Source organism: Centropristis striata, chromosome 5 (assembly GCF_030273125.1).
Source record: "Centropristis striata isolate RG_2023a ecotype Rhode Island chromosome 5, C.striata_1.0, whole genome shotgun sequence".
Classification (NCBI taxonomy): Eukaryota; Metazoa; Chordata; class Actinopteri; order Perciformes; family Serranidae; genus Centropristis; species Centropristis striata.
The window spans coordinates 35,699,918-35,724,295 of NC_081521.1; the positions used below are offsets into that span (position 1 = coordinate 35,699,918).

The window sequence follows — 24,378 nt, forward strand, 5'->3', positions numbered from 1 at the left end:
TTATTAGCTAAACATCAGTGGAGAGGGGATGGGATTATATGAATTCACATTCCTTTTCCACTCCTTTTCGAACATGTAATTAAAATTGACTGTTTTCTTATGCACTATATGCACTATTATTTTGTTGGTTTGTTTATTTATGCTCTAAAGAATTACATTTTCGAAATAAAGATTTCAATTAATTAGTCAATTTTCACAACTGTTTCGATAGACTCCAGTGCTCTATTGCATGTCTGAAAAAAGCAGTAACTCATCCCAAACATTTCATTCATCAATATACATATTAGTAGCATAGTGGCTAGTCATTATAAAGCATAATGTGTATTCTACATAACCATGTCCTACAACTACTACACAGTTAACTAAAAGTCAATAACCTACTCAAGAAGTATGATCTTAATATGCTTTGCTCAGTATGGGTTTCATATTCAAAATAGTCATTCTTCGTGATATCATTCACTCTGTGATCAGACGGAACCTTGGTGCCTTATCCTCCATCTTCTCAATCTAGTTTGCGTAATCTTGTTGTGATCAATCTATTAGTTTTGATGCCCACATAAGAACACTGACTCCTTCTTATTTCTTTAGCGTAAGAAACATAGCTTCATAATGATCAACATAGAGCCAAAGTGCCTCTAATGTGCAAGTAACAAGTTATTATGTGCACCTTTAAGTTTAGCCATTACTCAAATCATTCTCATTCAATAATTGAGCCAAAGCAAATATTAGAACCTGTGAGAGATCCACTTGTACACATCAAACAGTTTGAGTAGGAGGCTCGAAGTCTTGTGCAACAAAGGGTTATAACATGATTCCAGAGAAGTTGACGCCTCTTCATTACTCACCAGTGAAAAGACATGACGACATAAAAAAACTTCCGTCTCTCATTAAGTACAGAGCTGATAGAGTTTCATCATGTCAACAGGTCATTTACAGTTTACTACATCAGTTAAACTAATGTTACTAACCTATAAAGTAACATATTATTCTAATAATGGGCCATTCTGCATAAGGAATCATTATAAAGGTCCTAATTATGCCTTCTACATTATCATATTCTACAAATACTAGGCCATTTATTAAAAGTAAATAACCTGCTGATCACTACTAATTGATAGTATGTAAGGAAGTACTTGAATTATGATGTAAACATGCTTTGCTCGGTACAGGTCTTATATTAAAAATAGTAATTATCCCAGATATCCCTGATAGCCTGTTTGATGATGATAGGTCAAGTAAAACCGGATGTTAAGTATATAAATATATATAGAGAAATATATTTAGTATAGAAATATATAACTAGGTGTTATCCTCATGGTACTCCTCATTTTCTTTGCTGCTGTGTGTTGGGGCAGCAGCATCAGAGCCAGCGACACCAACAGACTTGATAAAATGATCAAGAAGGCTGGCTCTGTACTTGGTCTCAGGCTGGAGACTTTTGGGACTGTGGTGGAGAGGAGAAAACTAAACAAACTGCTGGCCATCATGGACAATGATCAGCACCCTCTCCATCACACACTAGAAAGACAGCGGAGCACCTTCTCTCACAGGCTGCTCCAGCTCCGCTGTCATAGGGACAGATATAAAAAATCTTTCCTGCCACATGCCATCACACTGTACAATAACAAATAATAGCCTGGTTCATTACACACCGTCGTTATGCACTTTATGTGTTTTTTATGCACACTGTTCATTGCACCTTATTTGTTTCATAGCACCAACATTTTTATACTGTATATTCATATTTATTCTGCACTGGAATTCTATTCTACTCCTTAATACATACTCCTTCTTTAGACACTTTTTCTTTAGACACTTTATTTTTTATTGTATTTTATTGTATTTTTATATTTTATTGCTTGAAGTATTCCTAGGTTGTTCTTTTTATTTAATTATTTAATTGTGTTGTTATTGTAATTTCCCAGCTTGGGATAAATGAAGTACATCTATCTATCTATCTATCTATCTATCTATCTATCTATCTATCTATCTATCTATCTATCTATCTATCTGTCTATCTATCTACCTCTTCTGTGTTACATTTGCAACCTGTCTCCAAATTTGCAACATTTAAAATTCTTCACTGAGCGTGATTGAATCTGCCATTATTTATATACAATATATGGCCGTTGTGCATGTGTGGCTAACACAATGAAAGAATGTGAAAAAGTGAAAAGTATGACAATTTCACTGACTGAGTCAGAGTCTTGTGCAACAAACACTTGCAACATGTTTCCAGAGAAGTAGCACCTCTTCATTACTCACCAGTGCTAAGACAACAATGTAAACAATGTAGAAATATCTGTCTCTTTTTTAGTGCAGCACTGATAGTTTCATAATGTCACAACGTCAAAACTGCATTTAGCCTTGACTACATAGGTCAAACTTGTGTTTTATTACTCACAATAAACTGCTGTATAATAAAGCAAGACAAAGTCTCTACAGCCATGCTAGTGACTTATGCACACTTCAGTGTCAACATCACATTGACAGTTCACAGTGCACAGTAATGTTTAGCATGTTCAATTTGTTAGTTAAGCCTGTTGCAGGAAGCACAAATGCAGTGGTATAGCTGAAGCTCATGAGACAGAGGTCATTAGTTTTGTAAGTATTTGTTCATAAAATAAAAATTCCAACTTTTTCCTGATGGTGGCACAAGATGCAAAGTTAGTTAAGTAAAGATCACAAGTTCATTCTGTGGGCAACATGAAAGTGTGAACTAATTTGCATGTTTCAACAATGAGCACAATTACTTAATCACTGATCATCCTTCAAACACTTAATTTTAAAAAAAAGGAAACTCTGTGCCAACAGCAGATAGCAAAATGATTGAGGAATTATTTTAACTTTATAAAGTACATTTACTGAATTACTTAAGTACAATATTTGGTACAATAGTTTTATTTTAGATTGAGAATTTCTTTGTTATGCAATTTTATACTTCTACTCCATTACATTTTGACAACCAATATTGTATTAATATGACATTATTTACTAGTTATTTTGCAGATTCAAAGTAGTATGAATTATAAATTATTAAATGATGACGTATTATTACAGATTGTACAACCGGTCAGTATTCAATATATATGAAAATGAGCTCTACCTTCACCAGCTGCAACATTGTGAGGAACTCATTGATGCATCACTAATTATAATCACATTATATATATATTCGTTTGCTTATGATGGGCCGTTCATGTTGCTGGTCTCCTTTATGTATAACCTGTGGTTTTTGTCAGTTGTTTTCCTGCTGCATTGTTTTAAGTCAGTTGTGCTTTTATGTGAAATTTAACACCAGGACTCCCTTGAAAGAAATAATACAAAAGTATTATTTTTATGCCAAAATTATAGTTTAAGTTTTACTTAGGATTTTGAATGCAGGACTTTACCTTTAATAAAGTATTTTTATCCTGTGGTCTTGCTACTTTTCCTATGGAAGTCCATATTCCACCACAGTAAACCTGACCAAAATTAAAATTTCCCAAATAAGGATTTTTTTTTTTTTTTACCAATAAGCAGAAACTGCTGTTGAGCCAGTAAGATCTTTAGTTATATAATGTAATTACCTTTGTATTTACCATTTATGATTAAACAAAATACAACATGCTAAGTGAGATTTAATGGTGAGGTGGTTTTATTTACCTTCAGGCAGAAGCAGGCTGGCTGTCTTTATTTCCAGTCTTTATGCTAAGCTAAGCTAGCTTTATATTCTGTTTATAGACAGAGTGGTATCGATCTGCTCATTTAATTTTAAAGTGACTTAACATAGAATGCTTCTGCTGGATCTGAGGATCATTAAAGATGTTATGTTAATTAACACTGTACAGAAAACAAGTCATTGTGTAGAAATGCTACATGTAAACTTTCATGACTAACACGTAGTGATCTACAATGACACAAATGCATGAAAAGCATGAATTAAAATTTATGAAAGAAGTGGAGAAAGTAAAACAAATTGTCACATGAAGTAGCAAAGACAGTTTCACAAGTCAGATGAACTCCTCTGACGTTACACAGGACCAAAAGAGGTAGCTGATTTCACTTCTATTTTCAAGCATGGTTTAAAACTGGGACTTCTGCAGACCTACAGTAGATTTGCATACTATGCTACTATGCATATTACGACCAGATATAGTGGTATGGATACACAATGTTCACTTTGGACAATTCTTACATAGAAGAGAAGAAAAAAAAGCCATGTGTGAAGAAAGGTGATCACTTCCTGGCACCTTGCTGAGCTGCAGGATCGCGGAAGAATAATTATTCTGTGCACGCCCATGTCAACACACACTGAGGAGAATTATTTCATTAGACATCTAGCCACATCTCAATGCATACTTTACATGATTTGCCAAGTTGAATGTGTTTCGGGGGGGATTTCATTTCTACGCCTTGAAAGAAGATTATCCGATTTGTTTTTTAACGTTACAAAAAGGCAACACACAAAAGAGGTACACTCAATAAGATTATTTATGTTATTGTACAATCTGCATTTTTTAACAAATAATAATAAAAAAAGATTAGTAACATGTACAGTATTCGAATGATCGTATCTGGTGTGGACTGAGGACTCCACCTGCCTCGTCACATCGAGTCCACCCAGAGCTCCAGTGATGGGAGAGGGAGGGCCTGGAATGACTTTCATGAACGCTCAATAAGTGTGTGTGTATACAGATATATGTGTATGTATATGTATCTGTTATTTTATAATGTATAGGTGCTGTGTGTGTGTACCGATAAATGTGTACGTATGTTTGCATGTATCTGATGCTGTGTGTGTGTGTGTGTGTGTGTGTGTGTGTGTGTGTGTGTGTGTGTGTGTGTGCGTCTGTGTCTGCATGTATGTTGCCGTGTTACTTCAGTCATGTGCTGTATGTGCACGTGTGCATGTAACTGTTGCCGTGTTACTTCAGTCATGTGCTGTGTGTATGCATGTATCTGTTGCTGTGTACTTCAGTGTTTTACTATGTGTGTGTGTGTGTGTGTGTGTGTGTGTGTGTGTGTGTGTGTGTGTGTGTGTGTGTGTGTGTGTGTGCTCAGTCAAGGTGTTGGCAGGAGGTGGAATGTCACATGGCGGAGAGGATGGGGGATAAAGGGATGAAAGCAAAACAGAAGAGTTGGAAGGAGGGGGGTTGGGAGAAAAAGATGGAGGCAAAAAGTAGCAGGGGCTCAGTTGCTGTACATCTGGCCCTCCGGTGGCTGAGGAAGCTTCATGTTTTCCTTGAAGGTCATGAGCCGTCGCAGCTCCAGCAGCACCATCCGGATACTGTAGGAGTTCTGCCACTTGGCCAGTGCAGTCACTGCATGCATGTCAACCTGCAGGACAGAGAGCTAGTAAGAATGGATGATCACAAACAAAAATACTCTAACTTTCAAGTTTCTAAAAGACCCTAAATGTTTGAGGTCTAATCATACAACATACAACATATAAGATTATTATATTAACATTATCAAGATCGTGTGAAGAAGTAACTGTTGACGTTATGTCAAGGACGTCTATCTATCTTGTTGCAAAGAGGCATGCTAACCAGCTTTTTCTGGGTCGTCCTTACATGTAAGATGATTTGTGTCCAGAGGCGAAAGTGAGTTATTGTAGCAAAATTACGACCTACACCCAGACCGGGAATCCGCATTCAAGAAAATGTTGCAATGCATGGTTCCCTGGAAAGGCCGGCTCCTCCTGGCAAATATTACTCACTCAGCAGAGGTGATGCAAGAACAAGCCGATGCAAGGCAGGTGAGCCGAGAACCAGACTAAGCTAAGAGGAGCCCCACATAAACCTGCATCTTTCTGGCCAGCAGCCGCTCCATCATCAACAAGATGGATGACACCATACGGATAGCTGCGTTATGGTGATATTGGAGACCTGGCTGCACAAAAGAATCCCAGACTTAGCTTAGTCATGGAGCCAGCAGGCTGCATCGTCTCCAATGCAGACCCCACACCCTCTTATGACTTCCCTCTGCCAGGATAGAGCTACAATTTCCAGGGACCTGTCCATTGGCTGGCTCCTAAACGCAGAAGCTCAAACCAGGTGTAGGTCTTAATTTTAGTATGGACATTTTCTATTTGAGTTTGATAGTCATGATCTGCAGTATATTTAAGTAAGCTCATTTTGACATGAATTAGGAAACAAGAGAACAATAAATGGTCAGGCATTGTTGCATTTGAACAGTTGAAACAAAAAACAAGAACATGCTCTCACTGCCCTCCTGAGGGGAAACTCTGCCTGTCATCTCGGCATTGTATGATATTTTCTGCACTACTCAATTGAGAATAATAAGACATACTGCAGTTTGAGTGCAACCAATCCTGTACGGTTTTTGAGCCCAGTCAGGTGAACAAAATTAGATAAATGCAATGGTTGCATTATCTGTCAGAGGATTCAAGCATGCACTTGCAGAACAAAAACCTGCTCATCTGCACGGAACAGTCTGCTCTAATGTGTATCTCAAAATATATTAAGTTTGGCAAGAACAGGTTCAACAACATAATCTATTTTAAAAAGACTGCATACAGCCGAGGCATTCAAAGTTAGTTTTGAAGATTTACATACCACACCGTTGGATGTGTGCACGCCATTCAAGTTTATCTTTGTCACAAATCTGACAAACGGTGGTGCATCTGGGTATTCTGGCCCACATTCAACCTTCAGATTGTACATCCTGTTTTCATAGCTTGTCTGTGGACAGAGATGGGTAGGGAGAGGTGAATGAACACAAGTACAAACTGTATAGTGTAATCATCGATGTGAAATCCATGGGAGAAAACACTCCAAATCCTGATTATGTTAAAATTGTATTACCCAGTTAGTTCCATAGCAACAATAAATATGTTAGTTGAGAAAGCTAAAGCCTGATATACATACATTATTGTCCAATAACAACCTTGAGGTACTGAGGTGCCCTCTAGTTCTATACATTACAGATGCATATTGAGCTGCACTTTTACTAACCTAGCCTCCAAAGGTAGTCAACCAAAATTAAAGAAAACTGTTATTGCAATTGTACCAACATACCTAACTCATCCCTAAATGTAGCACCCAAGAAATCAATGCTAAAATGTTGATTTTTCAAAAAGGTATTAAAACAATTGTGTGACGTGACAACTGTGCTATATGATGTGATACCTGTTGCTTCCAGTGGTTTATTTATTTGTGATACTTTTCTCTTCACTAAGGTGTTTTGCTGTGCCGCTGTCTCAAATTCACTTCCACAACTAATGTATCATCATTCATTAGCCTCCCTCCCTTAGACATAGGTCCTGATCGGCACACTAACATCACAGTTTAATCTCTTGAATTCTCATTGCACAGTCCTCATTTATGTGGTAAAACGTGGCACTTCTCACCCTTGGAGGGCCAAGGATCACTCCTCTCCACTTTGATAAGGTCATGTCCTCATCATCTTCCAGACCCCAGCTCACTGTTCCATCTCCCACACCTTTCTGGCCTTCTTCCAGCTCTTCTAGGAGCCGGAAATTGCGAGGAACTTTAACGTCTGTTCATATAAAAAAACACACACACACCAAAGACAGACAGTTATGCTCCCACAAGGACACTTCCAACATGACAAGTGGATTTAGGTACCACCACGCCAAAACTGTAGGCTTCTGCCAGAGCAATGACTTGCAGTTATAAAGGTGTAATCTGGTGAGCATGACTCAGACACAACGTGACAGGAAAACAAGGGGCACATTAGTTGGCCAGCCCCTTTTCCACCAGCATCTTAATGTCAGAAGTTATTAATGTCCCCAAATTTAGCATCTGGTTTCGAGGATGCTGCATCATTTGGCCTCTGCAGTGAGATATGGTGGTGCTGCACCGTTAACTGAGCCATGCAAACCAACACAGTCACGCTGCCAGATGGTGCAGCAGGTAAGCTGAGATCACCGGCATCTTGAGAGCCCTTCACTGAAACGCAACATAGATGATGTTTTCTTGATTAGCTGAAAGAAAAACGTACCGTCATTGTTGACGTTAAACAGTCTCGGGTTAAACATGCAAGGGGACAGAATGTGCACCAACTATGATCCACATCTATCGATAACATTTACGGTTAAAAACACATTAGAGTCGGCAAGAATAATTTTACGTTACGTTTTTAAGACATTACCCGCACCGTCAGGGTAACGTTAGCAATGCTGTGGTTCATTAGCATCGGCGCCAGACACTATTATCGTGCTAAATAACGTTATCAAATGGAAGCCAACAAGCAACTCAATATTGCATAAGCAGGTTATTGCTGTTAAATTGCTAACAAGCATCCTAAAACTCATCTAACAGCAGCCATAGAGCATCTCAGTGCCCTTCTATCTAACTTAAGTTACGTTAGCTTAGCTGATAGCATCGCTTCCTATTCATTCACTTCACAAGCTCCAGCGTTGCGTTAGCTTGTATCTTTTCACATATCAGGTGCGTCGGTAAATAATTAACATTACTGCGAAACTTGATAGCTACATCGTAGCTATTAATTCGGACGGTTATTCAGTTTCTTAATATGATATATTTCTCTCGTACTTTTACCTGATCCGACGGCGACCGCCATCTTGTCGCTACACAGCGGGAGCGCGCACGTAATTTTGCCATTGTGGCCAACGGTGCGTGCGCGTAGAAGAAACCGACAGCATCGCTTCTTTTGTTGCTCCCTGTTAGCGACAGACTTGACGTGGCTGCAGAAACTGAATGCTGCAAAATGTAAAACTAAATTTAAAAAATATTTAAAACCGTTTAGTATTTTAAATATCTTAAATGTGTGAAGAAAGGAGTCAAGTCAATTTGATTTACATCGCATATAGTCCAAATATATATATATATATATATATATATATATACACATACATACATATGTACATAAAATTATATATTTGTGCATTTTTATTTTACACTGGCATGTCCAAATGTCCTCCTTGAGAAAAAACATATGACTTTAGGCTCCTAAAACGGAGGTTAAGAAGGCAGAGCATGATATATATATATATATATATATATATACATACATATGTACATAAAATTATATATTTGTGCATTTTTATTTTACACTGGCATGTCCAAATGTCCTCCTTGAGAAAAAACATATGACTTTAGGCTCCTAAAACGGAGATTATGAAGGCAGAGCATGAGGAAAGTAACAATATAAAGAATATGTAACCTAATTATACAATATAAAATAAACTTTATTTACACTAAGATACATTGCTGTGCAGTAGTTGTAATGTAAAGTGGAAAGAGTGCAAATATGAAAGTCATAAAACAAAAACTAGCTTAGGATAAGGATCAGTCAAGGTGGGGCTGCTTTAATATGTATGTGCAGTATCGTATTCAAGTAAGTAAGTAGAGTGCATGGTTAATACAGAATATTCAGGATTTTTTAAAGTTGTAATGATAAAACATTTGATAGAAGACAAAAATCTGAGAAACCAAGTAGCAGTAATTATCAACCGTTTATTTAGTTTATATATAAATACAGTTTAATATATACATTGTAAGTCTCCCAAATGGAAGACAACAAAAAGGCATCAAGGCATTATTCTGATATCTAAAACTCCATCACCACCAGCATGTATAACCAACTACAACATCCATATGGGTCTTGCCTCAGAGGAAGTGAGAGGCAAATGTGAAGGGCAATTTAAAGTCAGTCAATAAATTGTTTTCCCATGATGCTGGCAAGATTTACAGTAAATCAATCAGGGGACATAGGATAAGGCAATTCAATAAAAAGTCTAAGGATCGTTACAAAAGTGATTTTAACACAGCATGTCAAACATACCAACAACGACTGTCCATCCCACTTTGCTTTCACAATTATCAGTGGGAAAATATTTACTTAATCGCACATTGTCACAAAATACCCTTCATAATCCACTGATGTATGTCTCTAAACAGGAAAACCAAACACGTCTTTATCACAAATTTAACCCCCATTACAAGAGGTCAAGTTAGGTGTACTGATATTTATGGCTACAATAGAACCTATAATGCATTTAAAATCATTCGGCTACTTTGGCCAACAGAATCTAATGGAAACAAGTGACTTAAACAACTTTATCTATTAAATAACGGTCTCTTTTTTCACAGATTCATAATAACCTACTTAACCACAATCCTGAGATCATCTGGAGAATAAGAATGAGGATTAAGTTAATGCATGTTAGATCTAAACTCACAATCAGAAAAATAGTTATTATAGCAAGTCTGTCTCCAAGTTAAGATCATCATGTCCTGGCTCCTTCTGAGCTAACCATTTATTTTTTATTGCAAGGTTGTTTTTATTAATCTCCACACTAATTATGGCATGTCTGGTATTTCTAACTATTATCTTTAGCTATTTTGCAGTATTACAAAAACACTAAATGTCCCTATTTTTTTTATATCATCACAATAAAGCAATTTGCTGAAGCGCCAAAACATCCAGTAGTGCCGACGCTGATGCTCTAATATATAAAATAAGTTGTCTGTCAAAGTTCAAATGAGTCTACTTACTGCAGATAGCATTGTCCAAACTATATAGTTTCCTAATGCTGATCAAAAAGAGCTACAGGAGTAGAACTTTGATGCAGTGACACATAACGGCGTCCAGTTACCAGCATATATTAAACTACCTAGCACACAAAACTGCTTCTCACAATACTCTACAAGCACTATGCAACCGCCGTGTACTTTGCCATTGACCTATGGTGAATAATCCTATATAATCAAGTATGAAGGATTTGAAAAGTGGAATATATCATCATATAACGCATAATTTTGGCTTCAAAATTTACTATTACTATCATTAAATTGTCTACTGATATAAGCTAACTAATTCAGCCCAACTAAGGAAAGCTCCACCAATAAAAACCTGCAAATTAGATAACATTTTGATAGTTCAAACTTGACAACATTTGGACTAAATTTGGGTTCAGCATAATTAATTTAATCTGGAGCGAGTTCAGTCCTCCCTAGTCAGTGTCTGCTCAGCGCAAACTCAAAGGAAAGCTGGTGACCCAGTATATCGTTTGCACGAGCCCACATGCTGTATGCATGCACGCATTCTTATGTCTGTGTAAGTGACATCTTAATTAGTAAAAGTAATTTTGTCATGCAGTCTAAGTAGCTATTTATCTTTAAGCTCCAGTTTTCCAACTTAAATAGCAAATATGTGTAAACTAGTAGAAAAAGAAAGGCATTTCAACCTAATCAGATGAGTTAAGACGTATGGTTAAGGGCCTCTTATTACACTGCATAGTTATTCGCTGTACAATACATTTACAAATTACTGACTAAAGCATTGAAAAAAAACTTTAAACCAGTCAATTAACTACATAATCTCATCTATGAGAGTGGAGAATTTCCAGGATGGTAAGCCGCCATCGAAGCCCTTGTAACATCACCAAGTCTGCTTGTCACAGTTACCAAGACAGAACACGGTGGCGGCATTGCTCACAGGAAATGTTGCACTCTGAATCTGACACTTCTTTCTCACAATAAAAAAGAAAAGCAAGATGTGAGGAGTGGAAACAATGTTACACACTGTTGGCACATAACTTTGGAGTATCTGTGTCTGATTAACTGAGACACAAATCCCAGAAAAGACAGAATTACCGTTGCAACGGCACAAAGAAGTGCAGCGAATGAAACAAAATCACAACAAAAAGAAGACACAAGTACTACATCTGTGGTGTGTACGTAAGGCAGCTGGACAAAACTGCACCTGCCTCTTTCCTGCCAACCTGCCAGTCTGTTTCTCATCAGGAGTCCAACAAAAACCTAAAACAGCCTTTCCCAGAGGACACACAGTCATCTGATCAGACCAGTTAGTCGAGCCAGACTAACTCAGCAGAATGTGTGTTTGCCCAGGATTTCTAATGGCCGAGCATCAACACCAATTGCAAATAAACACATTTCAATTTGACTTTTTTAGATCAAATTACTCATCTTATCCGATTCAGCTCTTTTTCAAGGTATAAGTGCAAACCGTTTCAATAGCCAGATAACATTACAAATTCTACTGAAAAAGTCTGCTTAGGATCTGACAGAATTTAAGCAATTTGTTTGTTTTTGATTCATTTACATTAAAACCAGTTTACTGCGTCAGGTCTGCCATTTAGCAACCCGATGGGATGATATTGGCTTTAAAAGAGACAGTTCACCCTCAAATCATAAATACATATTTTTCCTCTCACTTGTAGTTCTATTCATCAATCTTAATTTTCTTGGTGTGAGTTACTTAAAAAGAAATAGAAAATATTTCCTTCATGAAACTGCTCACAACAAAGGTCTGTGGATCCCCTTGAGTAACTGGACCGAGTAACTGCTGTTGATTTTTACAAATGTATTTTTGGCGTTCCATGTAGTTCCATTATATCTGAGAGAACGCAGAAATCTCTACGGACAATATCTCCAACACTCACCACCAAAACGTTCTGTCATTTGTTTACGGGTGACAGAAAAAGTTATATGTATTTTTGATTTGTGAGTGAACTGTCCCTTTAAAGTAGCTTTAAATCTTTCGTAACCATACTCTTTGTCTCAGGTTGACAATACTAAACATCTTGTCTTGGCATCTCTTTAAAAACACTCCCAAAAGTGTGCAGCTCAACCGAAATGTGCAAGAAATCAACAAATGTAACAGAAATTACCCATTTTGTTCGTCAGCTTTCAACATTGGTAAAGCATCCAAAAACTCCTTTCCTACCCCAACCCATCTACTTACCATGGCCTACATCCAAATTTATTACTTGCACATCAAGACCCTTGATGAGGTGGAGATGCAAAGACTGATTCAGTGAAAATAAAAAAAGCAGTTGCTAAATATAATGTGATTTATCCACTCTACAAATGAACAGTTTTGTCTCTGGAGGACAAGAAAGTGAGTGTTCACTCTTTCAAGTATTCATTCTTGGGATTGTTTGAATTTTCTGACATGAGAGAAATCTCTAAATCTTCTTGGAAGGCGATTTAAAATGATCCGTATCTGACCATAAAGTATCTGATCATACCGTCTTAGCTAGTAAATAGCCTCGAAAAAATGATTAATTGTGTTAGACATACATTTATGATATATTGCAATTTATAATGATGACCTCCATGAGCAAGTAAAGAAAAATTTGATCAACAGAGCCCTCCTCTTGAAAAACAGACAAAATGTGCAAGACTTAAAGCTATGGCATCAGAAAGTGTTTGTTAGTTTCTCTTACTATGGATTATAGTTTGTGTGAGGCAAAAAAGGGGATGAGAAGCCTGGACGGAACCAGCATCTTCTGAGGTAGGGTGCCGTTAAGCCTGCGGCGTTACTTCACTTTTTGAGCCCACTTCAGATCGTCCGACCTGGGCTTCTCTCCTGTCACACCCTGGATAAGATCCTCCAGGTACCTCCAGAAACCAAGCTTCTCCAGAGGGTAGTTCAGCCAACCTGGAGAGACGAAGCTCAGTCACAAATCTGCCGAATCTCATCCCATAAACTGTGACTTAATCTTCAAAACACTATTAACATGCTGATTTTCAAACATTTAAAAGACTAACATGGATCAACAATCAGCAACATTCCCTCCCACCATTATCATGAATTATATTGCAATTGCAATAGAGTTTTGCAGGATTAAGTCCTAAAACCTGGACTACACACCTTGATGCCCAAAGTAAGGTCTGTGCAAGCTGAAGAGATTTTAACTTTTTTTCTACAACATAAATAAATCAGTGAATTTTGAAGCATTTATGTGTGTGTATGTGTGTGTGTGTGTGTGTGTGTGTGTGTGTGTGTGTGTGTGTGTGTGTGTGTGTGTGTGTGTGTGTGTGTGTGTGTGTGTGTGTGTGCTTATAAGTGGCTAAAATAGACTTACAGTGGTTGTCAACTCTGGTAGAATTCTAGAATTAATTATATTATATTGCATATTATAAATCGGCCTTTACTCAAGTTACACTGAAGAATTCAATGTTTGTTTCAAGCTGGTTCCTAGCTTGGTCTAATCGGGGTCAGTCAAGGCTGTCTGTCTGTGCCATCAATGTTTAGGCCAAACATCTCTCTTTATCTCTCTGAGAGATGCTTTTGCATTAAATAAAATGCCAGGAGAAAGGTCCTGCAAAAATTACTCTGACATCACAGACTGCAGTCTTTGTTTTTTTGCAGTCAGTCTTTTGTGTGTGATTGTAGGGTTTTTTTTCTCCTTCTCCTTCTCCTTCACTTCTAAGTTAATTCATAAAATGTCCATCATTGTCTCCGGTTAAGTGCAAACAAGTTATTTTTCTTTGCCCTACCATGTCCGAGTTTGACGATATCAAAAAGAAACTGTGTAATTCAACTGAACTTGTTAAATGATTGACTACATGCAAATGTAGAGTCATAATGTTAATACCTACATCACTTGAATACACATCATTTCAATTCATATCCAAAGTTTAAATTGAAGAAGTTGCAAAAGATTGCATTCAGATTTGTGGCAAACAAGTTTAACTTGCAATTGGTGGTGATGGGCTTTGTTAGGGTCTGAGCCGGTTTTAAAATGGACTCAACCAAATATAGCAACCTGTGAGTGATCCGTGGAAAGACTTTCTGGGTTGAATTATTGGAGGATACATTCCGATTAGACAAGACCAGTGTGTGAATTTGTATTTGTCGGGACAGTAAGACTTTTTAGTCCGTGACTTCAGAGCAAAAAAATGTGCACACGGAACAGGCCCAACACACACAATTGTAAAGTACTTAATAAAGTTGAATAATTAAAAACAAAGTTATCGGTTATCTTGAATAATGCTAGTATAAAGTCTAGTTTATGAATGATCCTATGTCTGGTATTTAACAGCATCATCACCAAGCCTAATTTTTGCCCCCTGTGTACACAAACATATACATCCATTTCAAACAGCGTGAACGTCACTGCCAACATACATACTTGTCCTTAACGTTGGCATGAACAAACACACATGGCGACGGTGAAGGACATTGTCATAATTTCCATCTTGTGGCAAAAGTGGAGGCAGCGATATGTAGAATTATTGTCACTAATATCCACGTTCATATCTCCTCAAAGGTTCAGACATTTTAAGACATCCTTCATTGTGTCCTATGGTCGTGTTTCCCTTGAATTATTCGCTACACTGCCCCATATTACCACCACGATTTTCCGTGTCCTTAAACTTTCAGAAAACATGCAGAAATACAGATGAAATTAACACAGAGTACGGACAGGAAGGCTCTCTTCGTATGGATATACATATCTAACGTTGAGCGTAAATGTGCCCTTACTGGTAAAAATCATAAAAATGTGTCATTATCATAAACTCTTGTTTGCCACAGAGCTTATTTTCTGCCATAATCCAAAAGTATTGAGAGAACCCCATTGATGGGATGATGGGTTACCCAGCAGTACTCATTATCAGTAGTTGCATTTTCTTCCAAATCTTGCCGCCATAACCCCTATTATAAAGACGAACCTGTGGTGATGCAGAAGTACGTCTCATGGGGGGAGACATGATGGATGCGGTGGTGCTTGCGGGGGAGAATTATGTGGCAGTCCTGTAGAAGCATGACCCAACGAGGCAGGCCGAAGTACGTGTGCGACCACTTGTGAATCTGGTTGGTTAGGGTCACAAAGATGGCTAGTGCAAACAAGTAGCAGTACCAGGGGTAGATATGGTAAATCTCCGCTGCAAAAAAGGAGACAGAAACTCATTTTTTTTGGTGCTTTTGGTGTTTTCTTTTTCCTCCACATGGTTTCCTTGAAGTAACAGTTTAGAAAATCAGACAGAAGAAAATGTCAGACTAGGTTTGTTGATACAAAACTCACCAGGGGAGAGAGTGAGGAAGCTGAAGGCCATGTGTGCTAGAGGGACTATGGTCAGCATGCAGTTGTCACCATTGGTCTCAATGAAGTCATGACGGGTAATGGCTGTGGGGTCGATGTGGTGCTCTCTAAATGGTCGTATAAAGGCCTGAAAAACAAGAAATGCACATTTTGAATGCAGGAAAATGTTTAAATCAAAAACAGATTATTTAGAGTACAAACAATACCTTTCCAAAGATGGGTAGATCCACCGATCCCCATGTATCAGCCCCCCAGTGAACAAGGCCTGACGCAAAGTCTGCAGTGAGTATTCCTGCCACTGAAAAACAGTCAGAAGAGGAGAGAAGCACAGAAAATGGATGAGAAAATCGTTCAAATAAGGAGAGAACAACCAGCACTTTGTTTGGACTGCAGATCTAAAAGACAGCAACAGAACTCACCAACCAGTGACAAAACAACAACAGAACATTATATAATGATTCAGCCAGTACAGGGTTGAGCAATAATATGATCACAATTGTGTGTCTATCCAGGGGACAGTTACCGTCTGAGAAACTGGCAACTACTTCTTGGCCTTTGACAATTACTTTTAATGTTAAAAAGGGAAAGCACACAGCAGCACTTACACCCTTAAAACAAGATATTTCAAATGTTATTTGCACCAATGATATTTAGATATTGCAGCTAGAGTCAGAGCTTGAACCAGACAATGCTGCACATGCTTTGTTGTGTTTACACACATGCCCACAGACACCTGTCTGGCAAAGTAACATTAAATTATTTGACTGTGGGGTGAAAAGTTCTGCTCACCAGTCAACATCTCGAATGAATGTGCAAAATTGATTCAACTGAGGGAAAAAAAAGACACTATTTACACTGTCCTTATGCACTGCCTGATAGCACCTGAGTCCTATGGGACTCCTAATTAACCCCATGGCACACTTGTTGTCTTCTGAGTTGACCTTTGTGTTGTATGAACTCTCAAATGTACGAAGTCTTGGAACACAGAGTATCCTGGTGTCTTTGAGCCGGAAGGAAAATAATACTGCAAAACTTGTACAACTCGGTATGTGACACATCAGTGCACAAGTTCAAGGAAGGCCACTGCAATACTTGCCGTAAAAAAACGTTTATTCTTTTATCACATTTTCTTTATTAAGCTGATGTGTAACTGGCTATTATCTTAATTACTCAAGATGTAAGGTGACTAAAAAGGGTCAGTCCAGTTTATTATGATGTCAAAAACGTGACCACTGTTTTGCTTACATGGAGTCTGGATACCATAAAATAATGTTTTTATTTCATATAGATTTATTGAATCGCCAGAAAACATGCTATATTGGGGATATACTGTTATAATATATACTGTTGTCGAAATCTGGAATGACCTCTATCTGGATAAAAGACTTAAATGCCAAGCTTTACTTACCAATACTTAACAGGATGGACCACATATGTCCCAGGTGGAAATTGGCAAGAAGGTGAATGAAATTGAAGGCCATGAGAGAGAAGCAGAGGATGACACTTAGCCATTCTTGACATCTTTTGCCTTAAAGAAATACACAAGCATAATACAAGTATTATTCAACACATAAGCGGCAGTTAAAAGCACAAAGTATCAGCTGCATTGTATCTGCTCTCGATACCACATGAACATGATGTGGCGTGATACAATCCAACTCAATCGTACAAAGGCTAGTAAACTTGGCAACACGGTGATTCTTCAGTCAGTAAGGTAACATTCTTCTCCAATTTCCTTGTTACAGTGGTGGCAGAAGTTTTCATATCCCTTACTTAAGTAAAAGTAATAATACCACACGGCAAAATTACTCCACTACAAGTAAAAGTCCTGCATTCGAAACTTTACTTTAGTGAAAGTACAAAAGTATCAACATCAAAATGTCCTTAAAGTAGCTGAAGTAAATGTACTCCTTATGCAGAATGACGCCCCCAAGATTGTTTAAATACTCCAAATATATCATTGGATTATTATTTTTGATGGATTTTACAACATTTTACTGTTGTCCGGGTAGGGCTAATCTCATTTTAATCTCTTAATATACTTTTATGTGGTTGTGTTTATAAACATGTGTAATCATTTTAAATTGATCATATTTTTTCATGCTAAATATTGACCTGAAAAGTAACTAAAGTTGGCAGATAGTGTAGTGGTGTAAAATGGACAATATTTGCCCCTAAAATGTAGTGAAGTAGAAGTATAAAGTTAAAAATGTCGAAATACTCGTACTGTACTAAAGCACAGTACTTGAGTACTTAGTTACATTCCACCACTGGTGACACGACCAGCAAGTGCTTGGGCCTGAAATACCTCAAAAGGAGGCCAACAGTGTCATAAAAATGACTAGCAGGCAGAAGTCTGATCAGCATATATGCAAAGCTCTCAGATCCTAGTAAGATCCTCAGCTGGTATGAGAAGTTCATAAGGCATGAAATATTTGTACAATGGGCGTGAAGGCCTTTTACCTCATGCACTCAAGTTCAAATCGTATGAATGATAGTGGGAGGACTGGCACAGTTGACTAGCCAAGATCTCAAAACTATCTAGACAATTAGTTTTTGGTTAAGCATTGCTCTCTGAGTCACAGTCTATGTGCTGACTGAGAAACAACAGTGTTATGAAAGGTCACAGTTGCTGCATGGACAAATGAGGCTTCTGAGCCTTAAGCAGAAGCAGTGGATTCTTCTAACCTCTGCCTGATGCTCGAAATGTCAAAGGACAACATTGACCCAAACACAAATTCCGCCTCAATCTCACATGATTTCTGTTGTGTAACAACAAAAGTCTGACTGTGACAAGCAGCTGTCGCTCATTATTCGGTGCCATTTTACTGGAGCAGTTAAAGATGAACTGGTGTTTTTGTGTGTGATTTTAGCAGTTTTGACCCAGTTTGTTACTTGGTAACAACGCTATGTAAAGCCTGTCGTCATGACACACCACTCGTGGACACTTGAACCGGGGAAACAAGCCCATTAGACGGAGCTGCTAAGAGGATCGACTCACCTGGTGAGTATAAATTAGCCAGTTCTCGGGCGCCGGCGTGTTGTGGACCCCATCTGGACGGACCCCGACCCGGTCCCTGTGGCTCCGGGTTCTGTGTTTTCACTCCACAACCGTTCTCGTTAACCATTCTCGCCATTTCTCCACTGTGGGCCCTGCCCCTTCAATCTCTCTCTACTCACAGTCAGGAACCAACGGAATCATCAAGTTCTCAGCCCACAGACAGCGTAACGTTTTCAACCTATCAGGTGCAAGCCGTTGAGCGCAGCAGCCAATCACGGGGCGGATAAATGTTCCACAGACAGCCGAGTGACCAATGGCGACTTGCGAGGGGAAAGACCGCATTTCCTGACCCCACCCGTCCTGTCTGGTGTCCGCTCTGCTCACAGCCCTCTGCTGGCTGTGTAGTAGATGGAGCTCTCTTTTCTCTGTGTACCTGATCGTCACACAGTCAAAATAATCACCTAAGTCATTTTTTGTCATTTTTTTTGTTGCCTAAATCATCTCCTCATGACGCCGGCCACCTATGGTAAAGTCGCCTACATCCTCAGTTGATCAGATCATGTGATTTTACCCCTTTAATATTATCACTTCTTTGACAATTTGCCACATTCATAGTCATCAGATAAGAACCCAGCAAAGAAGAGCTAGAGGGAGATTGTTTAGTTATCAGTTTAGTTTATCAGTGTTTTATTGTTGACACTAATATTGGTAACACTTTACTCTAAGGTGTCTAGTGACATGAGCGTGTCATAAACATGACATGGGATGTGTCATGAACATTAATGACACTTTGAAGTAACATTAATGCTCATGATACTTGTCATGTCATGTTTCTGACAGGCTTGTGTTAGACACCTTCAAAATAAAGTGTTACCATATCTTGCTTAAGTCACAAAGGCATGTTCAAAAAATTACCTAAGTCATTTATTTCTCTTAAGGTACATCATTTACACAGAGTGTTATTACTATGCCAATAGCCATCCTTTGTTACATCCTTTTTTAGTGAAATGATCAATAAATGTCATATGTTACACTTTTGGTGAAGTTTTGTGTTTCCTGCAAAACTTGAAAAAAAATGATTAGCGAGCGATTATTTTAACAGGGTGACGTGATGTGAAGCAACCGGAGCAGGTGTTGTAGCGACATCTCATACACAAAAGTATCAATATATACAGTGGCCAGAAAAAATAAGTGAAGTGTTTTCTGCATTAATTTGTCAAAAAATGGGATCTGATCGGCATAGACAAAGACAATGTGCTTAACCTAATAGGCCTACCACTCAAACAATTATAACATTTCATGTCTATATTAGACACATTCATAGTGCTGATGGAAAAAGTAGGCCTAAGTGAACCTTGGATTTATTAACCCGGTCAAACCTGCAGACCTGCACAGCGTTCAGGAGGAATTTTGGACAATTCTTCCTTACAGAACTGCTTCAGGTTAGCCACATTCTTAGGATGTCTGGTGTAAATGGCTATCTTGAGGTCATTCCACTTTCTATAGGAGTAGGTCTGACTCTGACTGGGCAACTAAAAAGGCAGATTTTCTTTGTTCGAAGCGATTCAGTTGATTTATTTCTATGTTTAGGGTTATTGTCCTGCTGCATCCCCCTTCTACTAAGCTTCAGCTGTCAGACAGCCACCCTGACATTATCCTGTAAGATACCTTGATGGTGGCAAGCAGTACAAGCCCTGAGGCAGCAAAGCAGCCCCAAATCATGATGCTCCCTCCACCGTACTTCACTACTGGTGGGATGATGTTCTCATGTTTGTATGCGGTACCTTTTTTTTTTTTTTAAGGATGTGTTCAATAAAGACATGTTTATAATTGTTTGTATGGTATTAGGTTAAGCGGTGTAGCATACTATGTTTGTCTATACTTTGGACTTGGATGCAGCTCAGATCAAACTTATGCAGAAAAATCAAAGGGTTCACATTTTTGTTTTTATTTTATCTTTGTTTTATTATCTTAATCTGTTTTTTTCCTCCCATGGGGAACAATAAAATAAATATCTATCAATATTTGTGACCCCCAGATATCTAAATTCTACAAAGGTTCAATGTTTGCAGTGGTGGGATGTGTAACTACAGTAAGTACATTGCCTATGATATTGTACTAAGTCTATTACTTGAGTATTTCCATTTTATACTATGTTTACTACAATTATATTGAACTTTATACTCCACTGTTTCCATTACCTTACATTTACATATAAACACAATTATAACTATGGGCCAGTTTAAATCTATGATAACCAATAACTCTGCCTTTCACTGTAACTGTTTTTAATGTTTTTGCATGTGTTTTGTCTGTACTGTTTTGTGTTTTGTCTGTACTCTGTTTTGTGTTTTCTCTGTACTCTCGACATCATTGCAAATGAGGGATTGCCCTCAATGATTCCTCGAGAAAATAAATAAAGGATAAATTAAATTTGATAAGCTAATAAACTATGACCAGGCAAAGCAAGCAGCAGACCCCCAGGTGTCTCAAAAGTCCTGCGTTCACTATGTGCCAATTAATTAAGCTAATTTGTTTTTTTGCAATTTAGTTAGGGAATTGTTAAAATAATTTGTTATTCTGTGTCTGTTGTCTGTCTCTGTTGTCTGTCTCTGTGCGTGACGCAGGTCACTATCAAAGGTCACTATGCATGCGTTATCCACTAAACCTTGGTTGTATCTCTCTCTGTGTGCATTTATATATTAATCATGCAATATGATTTTGATACAATGATTATGTTTGTGTGCTAATATTGTTTTAAAAACTATGATTACTTTAAATACATATTCCATTTGCTTAAACTGATTAAGGTTCTATAATCACAAAGAATATATTGTAACTTTCATATTTTAGACTTTAGAATTCATGTAGACATTGAAAAATAAGTGGCTCCTATTATATCTCTGTAAGACATAACAAGGCAGAATGTTTGTTTTAATAAGTTTGTTAGCAGGTCAGGACAGGGGGAATGAAGATTGTTGCCAGGTGACATGACGTGTCCCTGTATTGTTTAAAACTGACGAATCACTGACGCATCGGCAGATCCAGAAGGCAGAACTTCCTGGAAGAAATCCACCTTTATGATTGGTAAACCATTGTTAGTATTTGATGGGTTCAGGGAAATTAGACGGGGTTCAGACTTCACAAACTGAAACCTGGGACATGTAGAGTGAACCCAGGGATCTCTGTACTGCACATTCCTTGACGTATTGTATTTAAATTATGTTAAACTGATAACTTGGACGTCTCCTGCTCATCATTCCCATCAAACGATCTGCGCAGAAAAATAGGTGAGGATTTTGGTGTTGGAGTCAGATAATTTAATTTTCAAGGTTTCCTCAAGCAATTTTTCTAACAGAATGCACCAATATATTATAATATAAGTGAAAGTAGGTTTTGCATTATTAGTTTATTTTGTGGCCTGATCTTGTAGGGGGGCTTTGTAGTAAGTAAGTAAGTAAACTTTATTTATATAGCACCTTTCACAGACAGAAGTCACAAAGTGCTTCACATAAAAATCATACACATAACATAAAAATGTACAAACAAGTTTTAAAAGACCAAAACAACAGCAATTTAAACAACCATAGCAGTCCCAAAACAATTTAATCAAAAGCCTGAACAAATAAAAATGTCTTCAGTGAGCTTCTAAAAGTGACAATAGAATCAACTGAGCGCAGTGAGTGAGTTGTGTCAGAATCTAGTTTTAAATCCTTTTTTATTTATGAAAACCTGGGATCATGTGTTGTTTTTATGAGTCCTGGTTACACTTGGGGTTTCTGGACACATGCAGTCTGTTGTGTCACTGTACTTGAAACTTGAAACAGCACATACACAACAGACTAGGCCCAAAGTAACAAGTATGTTTATTCAAAAACTGTTCTGTGTGATTTTGAAGCTCTTGTTTTGCTTGAGTCTTTCCAATTTAGTTTAAATTTGTTACTTTAAACATGCTACACAAATACACTGCAGATATATTACACTTCCACTCTACATTACCTTGACAGCTTACTGGTTATCTAGCTGATTCATATTTTGCCCGAAAACACAAGCTTATACATAAAATGTGTTGTAAAAAGCCAGGGGAATTAATGAGAAACAGCTTTAACTATGGGCCTGTGGTGGAAAGTAAGAGTGCTGAGATATATGGTATATGCAAGTATTGCACCTGAATAAAAAAAAAAACGAGGTACTTGAGTATATCCATTTTATGCTACTTTATACTTTTTCTCCAACAGAAAGTTTCTGCCCAAGGGCTTCCTAGCATGTTAATTTTTACAATTTTTAACAGAAGACAATAGTTAAACCAATCAAAATTGAAGAAAAAAAACAATCTAGCATCGAAGTCACAAATGAGTCACAGAATAAACTCCAATGCAACTCCAGTGCATGTATATGCTGGGGATTTACTTGGTAAAAGAGTGTACATTTCTGGGAAAGGCGAGGGATGTTTTTAAGCAGTGAGTGTTTTTGGCTGAACACAGAATAAACAGTTTATAGAGAGAGACTCATGTCATAAACATTTGTCTACTTATATGTGCATACTTGCATCTCACCACGAGGTGGCAGTAAGACCTCACGTTGAATCAAAACCACCGCGCTCTGATCACAATCTTTACTGTCTATAAAAAGAGTGTAAAGTGAAGTTATGAGCAGCCTGTGTACATTTTTGGCTCATTAGACCTGCTGACCTAGAACTACTCTGTATTTGATGCCAAGACTTGTTTGCAACTGAACCACTGTGGACAGTTACTGTGACTTGTTTGAGGGCTATTTATTAATTATTTTTATTAATTTTATTAATCTCTCCTGAGGGCAAAATCATGGTGGCCTTTAAGACACTAAGACAAAATCTTCTTTGATCTTATTGAGAAACACACTAAAGTGTTTTGGACATAAAGCAAGCTGACTAAATGCTCCACAACACCCACCCTGACCCTCATACTGCGCTGGAATGGATGCATCATCTTGTACAGTTTGACCACACAATAACAAACTAGTTTAAACTAGTCTTTGTGTTTGTATTGTGGGAAAACAGCTGTCTGGATATTTATCCAGGGCTGCTTTCATGAGTATTATTGTTATGGGGTAATTACACATGGACTTATAAAATGGTTGCCTCCGAATGGGATTTTTCCATTATTGTCGATTTGATGAGATGTGACTGTAGAGGGCGTGAATAGACGTGTTGTCAACAAATGCTGGTTAGAAGTATTCACCGCATTTTGTTGTCATAGTTAGCAGTCTGCGTAAATAGACCGGTGTTGATTTGTATTTTCACTTTTATTCTTGTCTCAGTTTCGTTCTTATGGTAATGTTATGTAAACCACTAAAGTTGCATTTCCCCTCTTTATTATATTTCTGCGCCCAAAGTCTACACCACAACTAACTGTCACAAACGCCAGACCATAAAACACAGTTTAAGTTCGGTTTTATATCCAAACCAAACAGTCAAATGCGGGAACGGTCCTCTAAAGCAGCACAGGTTGTCCGGTTGGCTCCTCGCTGCGCGTCACACACCTGCCCAGCTAAAACCCCGCCCCATGTAATAAAACCCCCCGAGACAGGAAGACCTGTCAATTCCTCCCAA

At 37.9% G+C, this 24,378-nt stretch overlaps 2 protein-coding genes across 3 annotated transcripts; both read right to left on the reverse strand.

Moving 5' to 3' along the window:
* Window positions 1–4,455: 4,455 nt before the first annotated feature.
* LOC131971299 (ubiquitin-conjugating enzyme E2 variant 1-like) lies at window positions 4,456–8,630 on the reverse strand. 2 transcript variants are annotated; one of them, XM_059332672.1, is made up of 4 exons: window positions 8,529–8,630; window positions 7,355–7,503; window positions 6,561–6,686; window positions 4,456–5,319 (listed from the first exon to the last, which is right to left on the reverse strand). In XM_059332672.1, exons 1-4 carry the CDS (start codon window positions 8,548–8,550, stop codon window positions 5,173–5,175), a joined length of 444 nt encoding a protein of 147 aa, XP_059188655.1. In that variant the 5' UTR covers window positions 8,551–8,630; the 3' UTR covers window positions 4,456–5,172. The 2 variants fall into 2 exon arrangements, with proteins under 2 accessions (XP_059188655.1, XP_059188654.1); XM_059332671.1 differs by having other exon boundaries at window positions 8,523–8,585.
* An 848-nt stretch (window positions 8,631–9,478) lies between these two features.
* peds1 (plasmanylethanolamine desaturase 1) lies at window positions 9,479–18,952 on the reverse strand. Its single transcript, XM_059332670.1, has 6 exons — window positions 18,789–18,952; window positions 17,196–17,315; window positions 15,994–16,085; window positions 15,770–15,914; window positions 15,417–15,629; window positions 9,479–13,398 (listed from the first exon to the last, which is right to left on the reverse strand). The coding sequence occupies exons 1-6, from the start codon at window positions 18,922–18,924 to the stop codon at window positions 13,277–13,279; spliced, it is 828 nt and encodes a 275-aa protein (XP_059188653.1). The 5' UTR covers window positions 18,925–18,952; the 3' UTR covers window positions 9,479–13,276.
* Between the last annotated feature and the right edge of the window lie 5,426 nt (window positions 18,953–24,378).